Source organism: Brassica oleracea, chromosome C7 (genome assembly GCF_000695525.1).
Source record: "Brassica oleracea var. oleracea cultivar TO1000 chromosome C7, BOL, whole genome shotgun sequence".
Classification (NCBI taxonomy): Eukaryota; Viridiplantae; Streptophyta; class Magnoliopsida; order Brassicales; family Brassicaceae; genus Brassica; species Brassica oleracea.
This window is the reverse complement of record NC_027754.1, coordinates 36,042,501-36,056,690: the sequence shown is the minus strand read 5'-3', so window position 1 is coordinate 36,056,690 and position 14,190 is coordinate 36,042,501. Positions and strand designations below refer to the sequence as shown.

The window sequence follows — 14,190 nt, the reverse complement described above, 5'->3', positions numbered from 1 at the left end:
CATTTGGAGCACCTGCATTGCCACAATACTATCAGGATTTGGGAAACGCAAAGGAACCCGAATGCATTCTGGAAAAGAAAATGGTGAAACATCACAATGCAGCGGTTACTAAGGTTATTGTGCAGTGGAAAGGTTACAGTCCAGCTCAAGCCACCTGGGAGTTCTATCAAGACTTCATCGCCAAGTTCCCAAACTCTGATCCTTAAGGACAAGGATGTTCTGAAACGGGGAGCAGTGTGACAGGTTCACATCAAACTGTTATGCTTTATTTTAAATTTCATTTTGGTTCAAATAAACTTGGGGTTTGTCCCATTCGTTCTTGTCTTTTGTGGAGTCAGCAAATAGGTCGTATGTGACTGTTTGTGATCCCCTTTATGTACCAGCTGACTATAGCTTTCAGAAAATAATCAGAAAACAATTTCAGTCATCTCTATCTTATCTCTCTCTCTCAAAGCTACAAAGCTAGCACATTTATCCCTGAGATCTTGTTTTTCAAGGTGATCCATATTTTAAATCACTTTCTAGTCTTGATTTCTCCTTTCTTAAGTTCTTGGTGAGCTCTAGATTGGACTTTGGTCACTCGGTTCTAACCACACTTTGTACTCAAACTTTAAGAACTCGTGAAAGTGAAATAAGAAAGCTTCAATATTGGATATGTGTTATAAGGAAAGACTCATTGAGAGACACTCTCTCCATTACTCTTACTTTATACTAGTCCTACTCTTACTTTATACTAGTCCTAGGTTGCACACACACGTACAACCCTAATACTAAGAGACACCCCATGTCCTCTTGTCTATATGACTACCAAGAAGCAAGAAGCAAGAAGCAATGCACACACCCACACCCCCATGTGCTTTTGTCTACTTTATGCATTCCTTACTCTTCTAGATCCTTTCCTCCAACTTGCTTCTCTTGTCTTGCTTTTCTATTGGGCTAACCCGTAACCTACTGGTAAAGTATTGGCAGTCTACTAGCTTCAAACGTATCAGAATATCACAAGGATGATAAGTTTTCTTCAAATCCAAACTCTTTTAACGTTTTGTAGTAACAAGCAGTGATAGTGTTTAGCGGTTGTTTTGCTACAACCAGATGAAACACTCACGGCAATTTTAACAACCAAACCTTTGACCTGATCAACCAACTACCATATAGGAACAAGTTTCAAAGAATCTGCAGTTTCAGTTGTATAAAGTAACAAAAATGCTTAACAGATTATCTGGAGGATATTGAGAAGAGCCGGACGCTTGAGCGGTCATACGAATGCATATACGGTAAAAGCTCATACGGAGGCTTAAGTTCTTCGGTCAAGTCTGTGATGGAAAGATCCATTTGATCCACAAGTGTCAAGAACGCATTGAAAGTGTCTGCATTGCGGATCACAGATGCTACATAAGCCACAGCAGGGCTGCGTCTTTCAGTCTCGAGAGAGCCATTGTCTCTTTTGGTTGGTCCTCTTAAAAGGGCTACTAGAACCCGAAGTAAATGAGGGAAACATGAAGGATCATAGATTACATCTGCGCCTAGACTGATAAGAACGTAAGGGTTAGTGACATAAGCAAACATCTTTTAACAAATGGTTATTGGTTTACTCACACAATATCTGGACGATACTCGCTCAGTTCACTGTCCGTTGCAGTTTCCCATGGGAGATGGATGCATTTAACTCGCTGCTTAATGGAGAAACAATCAATTAACTGTATCATATATACTCTGAATCAGAAAGCACAAAGAAACTCCTACTTACTGTACTCTCAGCTTCTCCGTGTTGTTTGAGCAGCTCGTCCTCATAGTTTAAGTGATTCCTCTCCAAGTTAAGCTTCATGTTAGAGAGAGTTAAGAGATCTCCGTCTGTTAGTATCACCTAGCACAAGAGAAATTTTGTGACTCAACATGCCTTTGTACTTATATGATGAGAAGGATGGAAATAAGCAATTAAGGATACCTTCTTTGCCTTTACATGTGCAAGGCAAATTCCGACCAAACCAACTCCAGAACCAACCTAAACATGACCCCATCAAAATCACTGAAGTGAACAGAATTGATCAGAACTTAAACTTCATGATGTCAAACTAACCTCAAAACAGGATCTATCCGTGAATAACTCTGGATATGACAGAACAAACTCTGACAAAAACAAACTTGAGGGCCAGATTGAACACCTGCTCAACAGACAGGACACACGGTGAGCGATGTAGAAAGAGACTCGCGCATCTAAATGAATCTGTGGCAGTCAAAGAAAGACTCTTACCCGGTATCTCCTTCAAGCATGTTCAGTGAACACTGCAGCGGAACAACTAACTTTCTTGAACTTGGACAACTTGGATGTTTGTATAAACCTACTAAAAACAATCCACAGATGAGTCCGCAAACACATCACAACAACAAAGATTCATAAAGACAGGATTTCACCTTCTGGGAAAAGAAAAGAGATGAACTTGGTGATCCTTATGTTTTCTTTCACCAGTGTATCTTCCTAACCACCAAACGAAACTTAGTTTTTATTCTCCACACATAACGAAAAACACGGAAACCTCAATAACAACAACAAAAAAACTACACCTTAGAAGCCGCTGACATGTGAAGAGCATACTCTTCGTACACTTCATCTAACACTTCACTTTTCTCCAACTCAACTTCATTTATGAGTTTCTTCAGTAACCTTTTCGCGTATGATGCGTTACCACTCGCGGCCTACATACACATTAATACTACTCAAGTTTCAATCTTGAAAAGGGATGCAGGATCTTAACCTAAAGCTTCTAACTTTCTCTGACTAGTGGCATAACGAGAGCACAAGAGTGTACTTTACTTACAGCTTTAACGCAAGTTTCCCAGAGAAACCTTTGGACACTCTCCGTAAGTGATCCTCCGGAACACTCTCTACATAAAAAGTACATACAGAAAGCAAGAATGAAACGCCGGAACAAATTAAACAAAGAAGCTCACGGCGGAGACGGCGGTAAGTGACGGTGGTGTTATACCTCGCGAGAGAAATGACGGAGTCCACCGGTTCCATTGCGAGGAAAGCAGAGAGTACATGAAGGTACTGTGACTCTGCCTTCCCCGCCGCCATGACTTCGCCGTGTCAAGCTCGGAGAATCTCTTAGCAGTTAGTATAGAACTTTGGGCTCAATGGGCCTGAAATGATCTGGGCCGTATGAATAAATGACTCTTAAATAACTTCGGAATGACTACTATACCCTTCGCCTTGCACCCTTTGTCTTCCTAGTTATCTTCGGCTTAGTTACAACTTCTTATCCATTACAAGCTATGATGAAATCTTGTTCTATCTTCTTCTTCTTCCTCCTCTCCACATGGCCATTCTACTTCACTCCCTCCTCTCTCTCCATCCCCCAAACCTCAAACCCCAAAACCCTAAAAGACCTAAGAGTCTCTTTCTGCTAGGACCGTCTGCATCTCTTAAAGTCCCCACCTTTAGGAGAGATGTGGTGCTTAGAACAGCATCTCTCTATTTCGTCTCCTTCGTATTCCAGAACCCACTTCTGCAGTCATTAGCCGATCCTTTGAAGTCTCCCAAACCGGCTAGACTCGCCATTGCCAATACTAACTCTTGGTTCCAGTACTTTGGCGATGGGTTCTCGATCAGAGTTCCACCTCAGTTTATCGACTTCACGGAGCCTGAGGTGTGTATCTCTTGTGAATGCTAATTAACGAGTGTAGTTTCGTTTAGTATCTTACTTGACATTGGACGATAGACTGTGCAAAGGCATGCTCGTTTGGTTAAAGTTGTAGACTTTGGTAGTTTCTGGCTGGAAAGTTTGAGTCTTTGTGGCTTCTCTGGTTAATTAGTTAGTGAGAACACTTGTTTAGCTGCCAAGTTTAGTCTAGATCAGTGGTTGTTCTAGCCAATTTTACATGTCGTGGAAGAGTCTGGTTAAAGTGCACTGTGCGTTTGATAATCTGTACAATCTTAGTAATGAAGTCTATTTTGGTTTCTTGACATGGTGTGTTACCTCATGTTTTAGGATTACTCTGCAGGGTTGTCTCTCTATGGGGACAAGGCAAAGCCAAAGACTTTTGCTGCCCGTTTCGCATCTCCTGATGGGTGTTGTTTTCCCTCTTCCCTCTGTAAATTGTTCCATTCAACTACAAGTGGTTCATTAGGAAACTTGTGTGACAAATCAATGTGCTGATGATGCAGATCAGAAGTTGTGAGCGTGGTCATTCGCCCTTCAAATTCCCTTAAGATCACTTTCTTAGAGGTTTGCACAGAAACATTTCTTTTGCAAGTTTTATGAAAATGAATTTTGAGAAGTTCACTTTGCCGGAGAGCTAATCAGATTCTCTCTGATTCAAATAGGCTAAAGATATATCTGAACTGGGATCATTGAAGGAAGCTGCAAGAATCTTTGTTCCAGGTTCTCTAAATCATATGCATCTTGGAAAATCATTTACAGTCTTGCATTTGAGATTCTTTCATATATCTTCGTCTTTTTGGTTCTGGTCATCGTTTGTTAATAGCTTCAACCACAAGCAGGTGCCGCAACGATTTACTCTGCTCGTACAATCAAGGTTAAGGAAGAAGAAGGTTTCAGGCAAGTTTCCTTTTGAACTATAGTCCCATCAGTTCCGGGAGTTTATGTTCTTCATCTGTTTATGAAAGTTGATTTTCTTGTTTATCTTTGGATGTAGAAATTACTACCTCTACGAGTTTGGGAGAGATGAAGAACGCATTGCTCTAGTAGCCGCTGTGAACAGGGGGAGGGTCTCTGCTGCAAACTCAAGATTAGATTCATAGTTTCATATTCATATGACTCATATAATCATTTTGTTTTGTTTGTGTTTCTTGAAAAGGTATTTATAGCTGGAGCAGCTGCACCGGAATCCAAATGGAAAGAAGATGAGTTGAAGCTTCGATCTGCTGCTATTTCTCTGACGGTCCAATAACTGAAAAGCGTCTTCTTCTTCTTCAAACAGGAAAAAAGTGAAACGCTCAATGAAGAATTTAAGACCAAACAAGACAAATGGACATTGTTTTGGAACACTTTTGAGTCATTCATGTTCTGTTCTCTTTTTGCCTTTCGTGATGTGATCTTCGTTATTGTACTGTATAATGTAATGAACAAAAGAAACCAAGATTCTTTTAAACGCGTCCTAGAACGCGATTTTGCTGGTTTTCCTAGGCGTTTTAGTGTGTGTTGGTTCACTTGGTTTCCATTGTCTCGGTTTGGTCATCAAAATATATGTGTTTTCTGCGGTTGTGTTGTGGCAACCTGCTCATGTTCCTTTTTTTTCCAGAGTTGGGACACGTACTCAGTCTAGAAGAGAGGCACATCGAGATACGGTGCTCCGCGACGTAGCGAATCTCATCCGCCTTAAACCCCGTCGATCGAAGTCGAACAGGATGGGAGTTGAAGATCAAATGAAAGCTAGGGTTTTTCTTTGAGATCGAAAATGGCGCTCGTGAGGAGGTTTCAGACAGTTCGCTCACTGCTGAGAACAGCTGGATCAAGAGAATCTTCTTCACTTCCGTAAGCAGCTTCCTAACTTGATTGTTCTTCCTTTGATTTGCGTTGGGAAATGCGTGAATCGTTTGCTGTTGAACCTTTAGGAATCTACGAAGCTCTGTTTAGCGCAAAAAGATTCGATCTTTAGCTTCTGCATCCACTCTCCATTGCTTCGATGTGATATTTAACTTGCAATTAGCTTAAAAAGAATCCATTTTTATCTTTTGTTTCCAGTTTTCGGAGTGGAAATGAGTTCTCTTGGACTCAATTTGGAGACGGTTTCAGATTGGGGCGTTGGAGGAGCTTTCATTCTTCTCTTTGTCACGGTAATGAGTCCAGTTCCCAATTTCTCCACTTGTTTGACTGTGAATTGATCCTTTATGAGTTATTTAGTAATGTAATTTGACATGTCCAGTTCCTGACACTCTTGGAAAAAGCGTGTATTCAAGCTTATACGAGAGCCACAACGCTGCCAGCTCACATTTGCTTCGATCTACAATGGTAATCACCAAAATTATCTCAAGTCTTATTGATGAATTTTTGGTCTGGTTTTGAACTTCTAATCTTTTGTTGTTTCTTTCGTGTGTGTGTCTTAGATTGCAGAGTCTGTTCCATTTAGCAGTGACAAAAGGTATGCCACAACGCAAGTAAAGGCTCCACCTCAGCTACAGAAAACGGTGTGTTAACTAACTCAATTTCAGTTCCTCACTCTTGCATTTTTTCTTTCTTTCAAATGTTAGTTGTTTCCCATGGTTTGATGTCTCACATCACATCACTATCTACGAGTGCAGGGTGCCGTTAGAGTGTCGATGGTAAGTCCTGGATTTGTTTACGAACCCTATACACTCCATGAGAAAATCCCGTGGTGGCGGAGGTAAGTTTAGCATTTGACTTACTTTCTCAATTTTTTGTTTTGAAAAATGCTGTTCTAATGCCAACAATGAGCCCGAGTCTCTGCATTTTTCACTGGTAGTTACTTTCTGAAGTCCCAAGTATTGTCAGAGCATAAATTTTCTCCTAGAATTGAGTTGCTAACTACTTTCTTTTGAATTGTAGGTGTTTCACTAGAAGCGGTTGGAAAAGAACCAAAGAGGACTTCGTACGGGAGGTTGAAACATCTCCATCCATTATCTAGGCTGGATTATATGTTCCTAACAAATACTAATAACATGTCCGAAACTCTAAATTTTCAGCTAAGAAGTGCCTATGCTATCGCAAAGTTAAGAAAGACTGGGTACTCAAAGAACAAGTTCTACATAGAAGCACTAGAGCTATACAAAGAGGTATGTACTTGTACACTTGGTTTTGGTTCTATAGTGAATTGTTTTTGAAGATTCATCTTGAGTTAGCTACACATGTTTTGCTTCAGATTAACATTATGATGGCCAATGGTGACAAGAAGACTATAAGGAAAAACGTCACTGAGAGGATGTATTCTGTAAGCTTTCCAACGAATTGGTTATCAGTGTTTGTATCATAAGAGACTGTGTTCAATTATTGGTTTTTTTTTTTAATGTAGGCATTGAAGAACGAAATTAAACAAAGAGAAGCCATGTGGGGTAGTGTGTACTGGGAAATGGTTGAGCCGGTCATCAAAATCAAAACTTTACAAGCTCGACTGGCAAGTGATTATACAATACATTTGTTGAATCTGAAGCAACAGGACACTGGTGGATTTTTCAAGCTCACCTTTATATTTTTTTCATCCTTTTGACAACTCTTCAGATCGGCATCGACAGGACGGACCTTAGTAAAGCATTCATACAACTGACACTTGAGTTTCTGACAAAGCAGGTCAGTGTTATCTTTAGTCACCAGTTTGTATCTAATGCATTTGAAGCTGTACTGAGTTCTGGATATCATTACTGTCTTCAGAAATTTGAAGCATACGATGCAAAAGGCAATGTAGTAGCTGGAGACAAGAAGAAAGAGGTAAAGTGTACTTGAATCATTTCTTTCTCTTCATTTTTACAATAGGGGCATCAGGAGGAAGCTATGATTGTTTCTAGGCTACAACTAGTTGGCAGTACTTTAGAAAATTATAGTTTTCTTACTGTAATTAACTTGGAAGTTTAAAAACATTTCTTACCTGCAAGTGAGTTACAAGTTTGTTGCTTCTGCAGGTGCTCGTACGTGACATCTGGGTTTTTGAGAAGTCTCTGTTCCACACAGGAGCTTACTGGCGTCTCTGTGGCCGGATTGAATTTCCGAAAAAGGATAAAATCCAACCCGCCCTCTGATATTTTTTGGCCGAGTCGGTTTTCTCTACACAATTGGCATTTTCTTCTAGTCTCTGTTGCAACTAAAGCGTGAATGTTATCTGATTAGGCCCTAGAGAAATCCACTTTGCGTTTATGCTCCAGAACCATTATTAATAAGTGCAAAGACATCAGAAAGAGAATTTTGCCTTGTAAAAACCTCGTTGGAACCAGTTTTCATTTTCTTTTGTTGCTTCTGTCATCTCTTCTACTTAAAAGTTATTGGTGGATTCTTTATGATCAGGCAACTAGTGTAACAAACTGTCTTAAGGAGTCAAAAGCTGGGGGTCCTTTTAGAAGATAAAAGTTGTGTTGTGTTGTTGGCTCCATTACTTATAGTTTATATCCCCAAATGAATTCAATTTGTATACAACGAGGTCCTGCAGCTTAGACGACAAGTTTTCAACTACCTGACCAGTGACCACTTCATAAAGATGTTTTAAATGTTGTTGCCAAAGCAGTGGTTCTTTAGTAGATGCTGGAGAACAAAAACTTTGAAATCTTACTTTTTTTGAGTAAAAAATTGGATAGTGTTCAATAGGCCTGGGCGTTCGGGTTCGGGTTCGGATTCGGGTCGGGTGCTTCGGGTTTTTGGATGGAGAGGTACAAACCCCTTCAGGTTATTTTATACTTCGGATCGGGTTCGGGTTTTTAAGGTTCGGGTTCGGATTATTTCGGGTATAACTGAACTGTGTAACAAATAATAAAAAAAATTCTATGTATCTTTGATTTGACTTTGTGAGACCAAAAACAATATTGTTGAAGTTAGAAGATTGAACAACTTAATATAAGATTTATGATCTTTCTGATTTGTTATTACGTTGAGGAACACGAGTCTGTATTCTTTTTCTTCGTGTAATTTCTATTTGTATTATCTTAAATAGAAAATTTCTATTCATAAATTAAAATCAAAGAGACATCAAAATCAAACAGAAATCAAACATGGATAATCATGAATGTTTGAGCTCATGCTTGTGTAAAGCGCAAAGAGAAAACAAATCGTAAATCCTACTTGTAATCAAACATAAATCAAAATCGCAAAATATAGTGATTCATACATGTAATCGGTCATGAAATGAGTTTAAGTATGTACTGAACATATATGTTGAAGAAGGTGAAGAAGGAAAGATGAATGGGAATGGGAGATGTAAGTTTAGGGTTATATATATATATATATATATATTCGGGTAATTGGTTTGAGTATCGGATATAACCAATCGGGTACGGATAACCAGACTGGTTGAATTCTAAACCTATTCGGACTTTTTTTAACTTTGGTTCGGTTTTGGGTTCGGATTTTTCTGGTCGATTCAGGTTCGGATTCAGGTTTTGGTTAATATGCCCACGCCTGCCTAATGTTCAAAAAGCATCTATAACTTGACTATATTATAGTACTGCATTAAGCGCTTTTTCTTAAATTAAAGTCATTTGGTTCAAACAATTAGAGATTTTTACTTTTCTTGAGAGAGATCTCAGATGTTAAATTAGAATAATATTTATTCCTTGGAAAAGTCGTAGTGATATTTGGCAGACGAACATGTTTTAAACGTGATGTGATCCTCCAAAAAGGCTTGCAAATGGGCAGTGGCTGCTATTCTCTCTTTTAAGTTTTAAATCTTCTTCTAATTCTTCTTCCACTTTCATTGGTCCCTTTTGAGGCGTGTGGGAGATCACTTGCGATGGAATCACAGAAACCCATGTTCCAAGTCGAAAACTTTGACGATGAGTTTGTTCAGAAACTGGTCTACGATGCTCTCGTTTGGTGTTCCCTTCACGGGCTCGTCGTCGGTGACAAAACTTATCAGGTTAGTTGCTGTCCCCCACTCTCAAGCTCCCGCCTTTTGATGTTTCAATCAGACAATCATGAGGTTTGGGCATGATGTGTTCCAGTAAAGTTGGAGGAAAGATTCAAACTTTGATCATCTGTATTAGTCTTGTGTTGCTAATTTGAATTATCCCATCTGAATGTTTTTGATGAGAAGGTTTTGATTTACAGAAATCAGGAACAGTTCCAGGGGTTGGGATGACGCACGCCCCGATTTCATTGCTGCCAACTCAGTTCCCAGAAAGTTACTGGAAGCAAGCTTGTGAAGTTGCTCCCATCTTCAATGAATTGGTTGATCGTGTCAGCTTGGATGCCAAATTCATACAGGACAGTCTCTCCAGGTTTTAGTTCATCTTAACTCTCTCTCTCTCTTTCTATCTGAAAGTAGCTGTCTTTGATTTGATTCTCTATATGTTGCAGAACGAAAAAAGCCGACATCTTTACATCTAGACTTCTTGACATTCACTCCAAGATGCTAGAAAGCAACAAGAAAGAGGTCTTTTACACTAAACTTGTGGTTTCCTCGATTCATTGGTAACAATCATTCATTTTGCTGTGTTTGTGTTTGCAGGACATTCGTTTGGGTTTACACCGGTCAGATTATATGCTAGACGAAGAAACAAAATCGCTTCTTCAGATAGAGATGAATACAATTTCTTGTTCCTTTCCAGGCTTTGGTCGTCTTGTTACCGAGCTACACCAGTGCTTTTATCTCCCATACTACACCATCTTCTGATTTAGCTTAAAGGTTTACATTTTTTAAAAATTTCTTTCATTCACTTGTTTTGCAGGTCATTGCTTAGATCTCATGGGGATCATCTTGGCCTAGACTCTGAACGTGTACCCAAAAACACATCCAATAGCCAGTTTGCAGACGCAATGGCTAAAGCTTGGTTGGAGTACAACAACCCAAGGTTAGCCTCAGAGCCAAAGAACGTATTTCCAAAAGTTTCATGTTTAAAGATATAATCTTTCTTTGTTTCAGAGCGGTGGTCATGATAGTTGTGCAGCCGGATGAACGCAACATGTACGATCAGCATTGGCTAAGCAGCGTATTGAGAGAAAAATATCCTCTTTATGCCTTGTTCCTCCGCTTTCCCGAGGCTCTATCTTGACTTTTTAATACTATATAAGGTGTTGTTTGCTCTTCTTTAACTTCAAAACACGCACAGTATTGTAACCATCAGGAAGAGTTTAGCAGAAGTCGAAACAGAAGGGAGTGTACAAGAGGATGGAACACTTATTGTGTAAGTAGTCGTCTTTAAAACCATTTATTATTGAAAACTGTGTGAAAGAGCTTTTGTTGTTGTTGCAGTGATGGCCAAGAAGTCTCGGTGGTTTATTACAGATCAGGCTATACTCCCAGAGATTATCCATCTGAATCAGTAAGTAAACTATCTTCTTTCCCTTTTGTGGCTTGACCATTTTAAGAATATACTGAATCAGTATTGTGAACTTGAAGGAATGGAATGCTAGGCTGCTTATAGAGCAGTCCTCAGCTGTCAAATGCCCCTCTATAGCTTATCACTTAGCTGGCACCAAGAAAATCCAGCAAGAACTTGCAAAACCAGGTGTTCTCGAGAGGTAAAATGGACATCATTTTTTTTTATCTTGCAGAGAGGCTGAAACTGAACATTTCGATAAACAGGTTTATGGACAACAAAGATGACGTTGCTAAGCTGAGGAAATGCTTTGCTGGACTTTGGAGCTTGGACGATCCAGAAATCATCAAGAAAGCAATTGAGAAACCTGAGTTGTTCGTCATGAAGCCTCAGAGAGAAGGAGGAGGTTAGAACCCTGTTGAAGTCCCCCTAGAGTCTTCCTACTGTACTTCCCCCTCATATTCTAAGCTTATGTTCTTGGATTCTTTCAGGTAACAACATTTATGGAGATGATGTGAGGGAAAATCTTCTGAGGTTGCAGAAAGAAGGAGAGGAAGAGAACGCTGCGTATATCCTAATGCAGAGGATATTCCCAAAAGTCTCAAATGTGTTCTTGGTGCGAGAAGGCGTTTACCATAAAGATCAAGCTATATCAGAACTTGGAATCTATGGCGCTTACCTCAGGTACAGAGTAGAAACGAAGAGTTTGGTATAAGCTTGAATTGAGTCTCTCTACTTAATATGTTGTGGCATAATCTTTGAGCAAACGTGTAGGAACAAGGAGAGAGTTATAATAAACGAGCAGAGCGGTTATCTGATGCGCACAAAGGTCTCGTCATCAGATGAAGGTGGTGTTGCGGCTGGTTTTGCTGTCTTGGACAGCATTTATTTGAATTGAGATTGGATCCACATTCACCGTCAACTTGATTCATGTTTCTGTTGGTTTATTCCCTTCTCTCTTTTTCTCTTCTTCTTGCTTGTTAAAGATCTGTGCACTTCTAATTAATAAAGGTTTATAAGACATGACTAGACAAAGCTCTTTACATTTATTTGCAGAAAACATATATGCTTCTAAAAATCTTTTTTTTTTTGGGATTTGGGAGATGCATGGCTGGTTCTGGATATAGCCAAGTGGAATATTGATGTAAGACATGGTTTAAACACAAAATTTCATTAATGTTTATAGCCTCGGGGTTTACACTAACAAGGCATTTGATGAAATAAATTTAAAACAATGTATGTAGTTGGAGATTATATGTACATGCTCGAGACGCTCCCACCAAAATTTACGACGTATCTAGAAAACGGCATGGATAAGATGGGTGATGGTTATAAGAGATGTTACGAAGATGTTATTGAAGAGATTCTTACGAAAAAAAACTATATCTAGAGAGTGTTGTATGAAAGTTGTAAACATTGGAAAAGAATGCTACATAGAGATTAGAAAATTGATGTTTCAATTATATCAACTCAAAGTCTCAAGTTTCTTTTAGAACTAACAAAGTTTGGGATAAATATTCTGTTGAAGTTGAAAGTCCATCTTCATCTCACAATGACAAGATTTAATTATCTTGATTCAACCTTGTTATTAAATACTGATTTATTATAGGATGTATTCTAAACTAGTGGTTTGTTATACTATTTTAACTATATAATAAAAAATAAAAAATTTATGAGCTCGTTTTCTTAATTCTAATGCGGTATCTTGGGTTATCTTAACTAGTGTTTGTTTGGCTTACAAGAATCTTGTTAAAAATATCGTATATTATTTTCTTGTAACTCAAAAAAATATGTTCTCTGGCAGTTTAATAACTTTATAAGAAAAAGTAAAAATTGAGAAAATGATATTGGAAAAAACCCAGTAAGTTACTCTCTTTTTATGATCCTAGCTAGGATCTAATTTGTGAAATTAATTACGTCAAGCTATTTAGAATATTTTCCGCATAACACATAGCTATATACTACCTTCAGACAGTATAGAGCTTTCTCCAAAACAGCATCCTTTCGACCAAAATCACCTTTAAATGGATCCAAACCAGTGGATTATTATATATACACACTTGTAGATCACAGGAATAGGAGAAAAACAATTAAAATAAAAAGTTTATAAAAAATATAAGACATAATGGAGCTTAAAAAAATTTCCATGGCTTTTTCCATATCTACTTTGGTATCACTTGTGTATCCAAGTTTGGGCCAAGAAAATGGTGACAACCACCCATTGGTTAATCTCGGTCCTGAGATGGATGCAGTGGAGGCAGCAGTATTGCGAAGGCAGTATTCCCGGCTTGCAAGATTACAATTTTAATATGCTCGAGAACCTTCCAATTAACAAAATACATGATGTATTTCGGAACCTCTATGGATAAAATGGAAAGTAGTTGTACGAAATGTACTGAAGATACTATTGAAAAGATTCTTACGAGAAAAAAAAAAACTATTTCCAGAGTGTTATCTGAAAGTAGTAAAAACTGAAAAAACAATACTACATGGAGATTAGAAAAGTGATGTTTCGCTATTATCAACTCAAGCGCTTTGCTTCTCATGTTTCTTTCAGAACTAACGAGATTTGGAATAGATGTTCTACTGAAATTGAAAGTCCTTCGTCATCTCAATATTAAATTCTCTTGATGGAACTTTTGTTATAAAATACTGGTTTAGTATATGGTGTACCGTAACATTATGGTTTATTATACTATTCCAATTATATAGATTAAAATTTAATCATCCATGAAAGTATAGTCTTTTTGTTTTTTGTTTTTATTTCTTTGACCCAAATAAGGATTCTTTTAACCTCAGCTTTCAAATAAGAGGAGGTCCAACTCCATTAAGTTTTTTTAACTAACAAGCAAACAAACATCTATCTATCTATATATATAAAGTTGGTTTTTTCCCTTCTTATGACATGTGGAATGGGGGTTTGTTGACATGTGTCCTCACATTTTTTTTGTATTTTAAATCCTTTTTCTTTTAGATTATTGCAATTTGTTCCATCAATTTATAATTATGTACTATCTAATCCTTCTCACACTTATTAGTCCCTAAAATTCAAGAAATAAATAAAATAATAAAAATATATTTTAAATATTTAATTTATTTACAATTAAAAATAGCATAAATTTTCACCATTTTATTATTTTTACTAATTTTTATTATTTCATTTACAAATTATATATTTATTTCACTATTAATATCATAAGATAATCAAACTAAGAATAAGAAACTAGAGCACCAACGCAAATAACCAAGAAAGC

The 14,190-nt window shown here is 38.0% G+C and overlaps 4 protein-coding genes across 7 annotated transcripts; 3 read left to right on the top strand and 1 right to left on the bottom strand.

Moving 5' to 3' along the window:
- Positions 1-1,003: 1,003 nt before the first annotated feature.
- Positions 1,004-3,117, bottom strand: LOC106306588 (protein-lysine N-methyltransferase EEF2KMT). Of its 2 annotated transcripts, none has more exons than XM_013743254.1 (10): positions 2,985-3,117; positions 2,817-2,883; positions 2,563-2,694; positions 2,413-2,476; positions 2,252-2,342; positions 2,078-2,162; positions 1,946-2,002; positions 1,748-1,864; positions 1,597-1,670; positions 1,004-1,528 (listed from the first exon to the last, which is right to left on the bottom strand). In XM_013743254.1, exons 1-10 carry the CDS (start codon positions 3,074-3,076, stop codon positions 1,216-1,218), a joined length of 1,092 nt encoding a protein of 363 aa, XP_013598708.1. In that variant the 5' UTR covers positions 3,077-3,117; the 3' UTR covers positions 1,004-1,215. The 2 variants fall into 2 exon arrangements, with proteins under 2 accessions (XP_013598708.1, XP_013598709.1); XM_013743255.1 differs by having other exon boundaries at positions 2,252-2,339.
- A 135-nt stretch (positions 3,118-3,252) lies between these two features.
- LOC106301161 lies at positions 3,253-5,142 on the top strand. The gene is made up of 7 exons (XM_013737502.1): positions 3,253-3,647; positions 3,990-4,069; positions 4,166-4,226; positions 4,325-4,382; positions 4,502-4,559; positions 4,657-4,729; positions 4,819-5,142. Exons 1-7 carry the CDS (start codon positions 3,318-3,320, stop codon positions 4,909-4,911), a joined length of 753 nt encoding a protein of 250 aa, XP_013592956.1. The 5' UTR covers positions 3,253-3,317; the 3' UTR covers positions 4,912-5,142.
- A 118-nt stretch (positions 5,143-5,260) lies between these two features.
- LOC106301160 (39S ribosomal protein L45, mitochondrial) lies at positions 5,261-7,972 on the top strand. Its single transcript, XM_013737501.1, has 12 exons — positions 5,261-5,495; positions 5,706-5,797; positions 5,887-5,972; positions 6,068-6,148; positions 6,263-6,345; positions 6,528-6,579; positions 6,665-6,754; positions 6,841-6,909; positions 6,991-7,092; positions 7,197-7,265; positions 7,347-7,403; positions 7,595-7,972. The coding sequence occupies exons 1-12, from the start codon at positions 5,419-5,421 to the stop codon at positions 7,709-7,711; spliced, it is 975 nt and encodes a 324-aa protein (XP_013592955.1). The 5' UTR covers positions 5,261-5,418; the 3' UTR covers positions 7,712-7,972.
- Positions 7,973-9,221: 1,249 nt separating this feature from the next.
- On the top strand, positions 9,222-12,384 carry LOC106301286 (glutathione synthetase, chloroplastic). Of its 3 annotated transcripts, none has more exons than XR_001262184.1 (14): positions 9,222-9,534; positions 9,726-9,895; positions 9,975-10,050; positions 10,126-10,256; positions 10,346-10,468; positions 10,540-10,620; positions 10,721-10,801; positions 10,870-10,939; positions 11,017-11,138; positions 11,203-11,342; positions 11,428-11,620; positions 11,711-11,874; positions 12,040-12,080; positions 12,181-12,384. XR_001262184.1 is itself a non-coding variant. In XM_013737650.1 (12 exons), exons 1-12 carry the CDS (start codon positions 9,409-9,411, stop codon positions 11,832-11,834), a joined length of 1,437 nt encoding a protein of 478 aa, XP_013593104.1. In that variant the 5' UTR covers positions 9,222-9,408; the 3' UTR covers positions 11,835-11,985. The 3 variants fall into 3 exon arrangements, 1 of the variants encoding a protein (XP_013593104.1); XR_001262183.1 differs by having other exon boundaries at positions 11,993-12,080; XM_013737650.1 differs by lacking the exons at positions 12,040-12,080; positions 12,181-12,384 and having other exon boundaries at positions 11,711-11,985.
- The last annotated feature ends 1,806 nt before the right edge of the window (positions 12,385-14,190 follow it).

Bases quoted from the DNA above. Each gene is read 5' to 3' on its own strand.
- LOC106306588 (XM_013743254.1), bottom strand. From the start codon at position 3,076: ATGGCGGCGGGGAAGGCAGAGTCACAGTACCTTCATGTACTCTCTGCT. The intron at 2,003-2,077 runs GTTAGTTTGACA...GGTCATGTTTAG, and splicing joins CGGATAGATCCTGTTTTGAG to GTTGGTTCTGGAGTTGGTTT. The intron at 1,529-1,596 runs GTGAGTAAACCA...CGTTCTTATCAG, and splicing joins GAGTATCGTCCAGATATTGT to TCTAGGCGCAGATGTAATCT.
- LOC106301161 (XM_013737502.1), top strand. From the start codon at position 3,318: ATGGCCATTCTACTTCACTCCCTCCTCTCTCTCCATCCCCCAAACCTC. The intron at 4,383-4,501 runs GTTCTCTAAATC...AACCACAAGCAG, and splicing joins TGCAAGAATCTTTGTTCCAG to GTGCCGCAACGATTTACTCT. The intron at 4,560-4,656 runs GCAAGTTTCCTT...CTTTGGATGTAG, and splicing joins AAGGAAGAAGAAGGTTTCAG to AAATTACTACCTCTACGAGT.
- LOC106301160 (XM_013737501.1), top strand. From the start codon at position 5,419: ATGGCGCTCGTGAGGAGGTTTCAGACAGTTCGCTCACTGCTGAGAACA. The intron at 6,346-6,527 runs GTAAGTTTAGCA...TTTGAATTGTAG, and splicing joins AAAATCCCGTGGTGGCGGAG to GTGTTTCACTAGAAGCGGTT. The intron at 7,266-7,346 runs GTCAGTGTTATC...TACTGTCTTCAG, and splicing joins TTGAGTTTCTGACAAAGCAG to AAATTTGAAGCATACGATGC.
- LOC106301286 (XM_013737650.1), top strand. From the start codon at position 9,409: ATGGAATCACAGAAACCCATGTTCCAAGTCGAAAACTTTGACGATGAG. The intron at 9,535-9,725 runs GTTAGTTGCTGT...TTTGATTTACAG, and splicing joins TCGGTGACAAAACTTATCAG to AAATCAGGAACAGTTCCAGG. The intron at 10,940-11,016 runs GTAAGTAAACTA...GTGAACTTGAAG, and splicing joins GAGATTATCCATCTGAATCA to GAATGGAATGCTAGGCTGCT.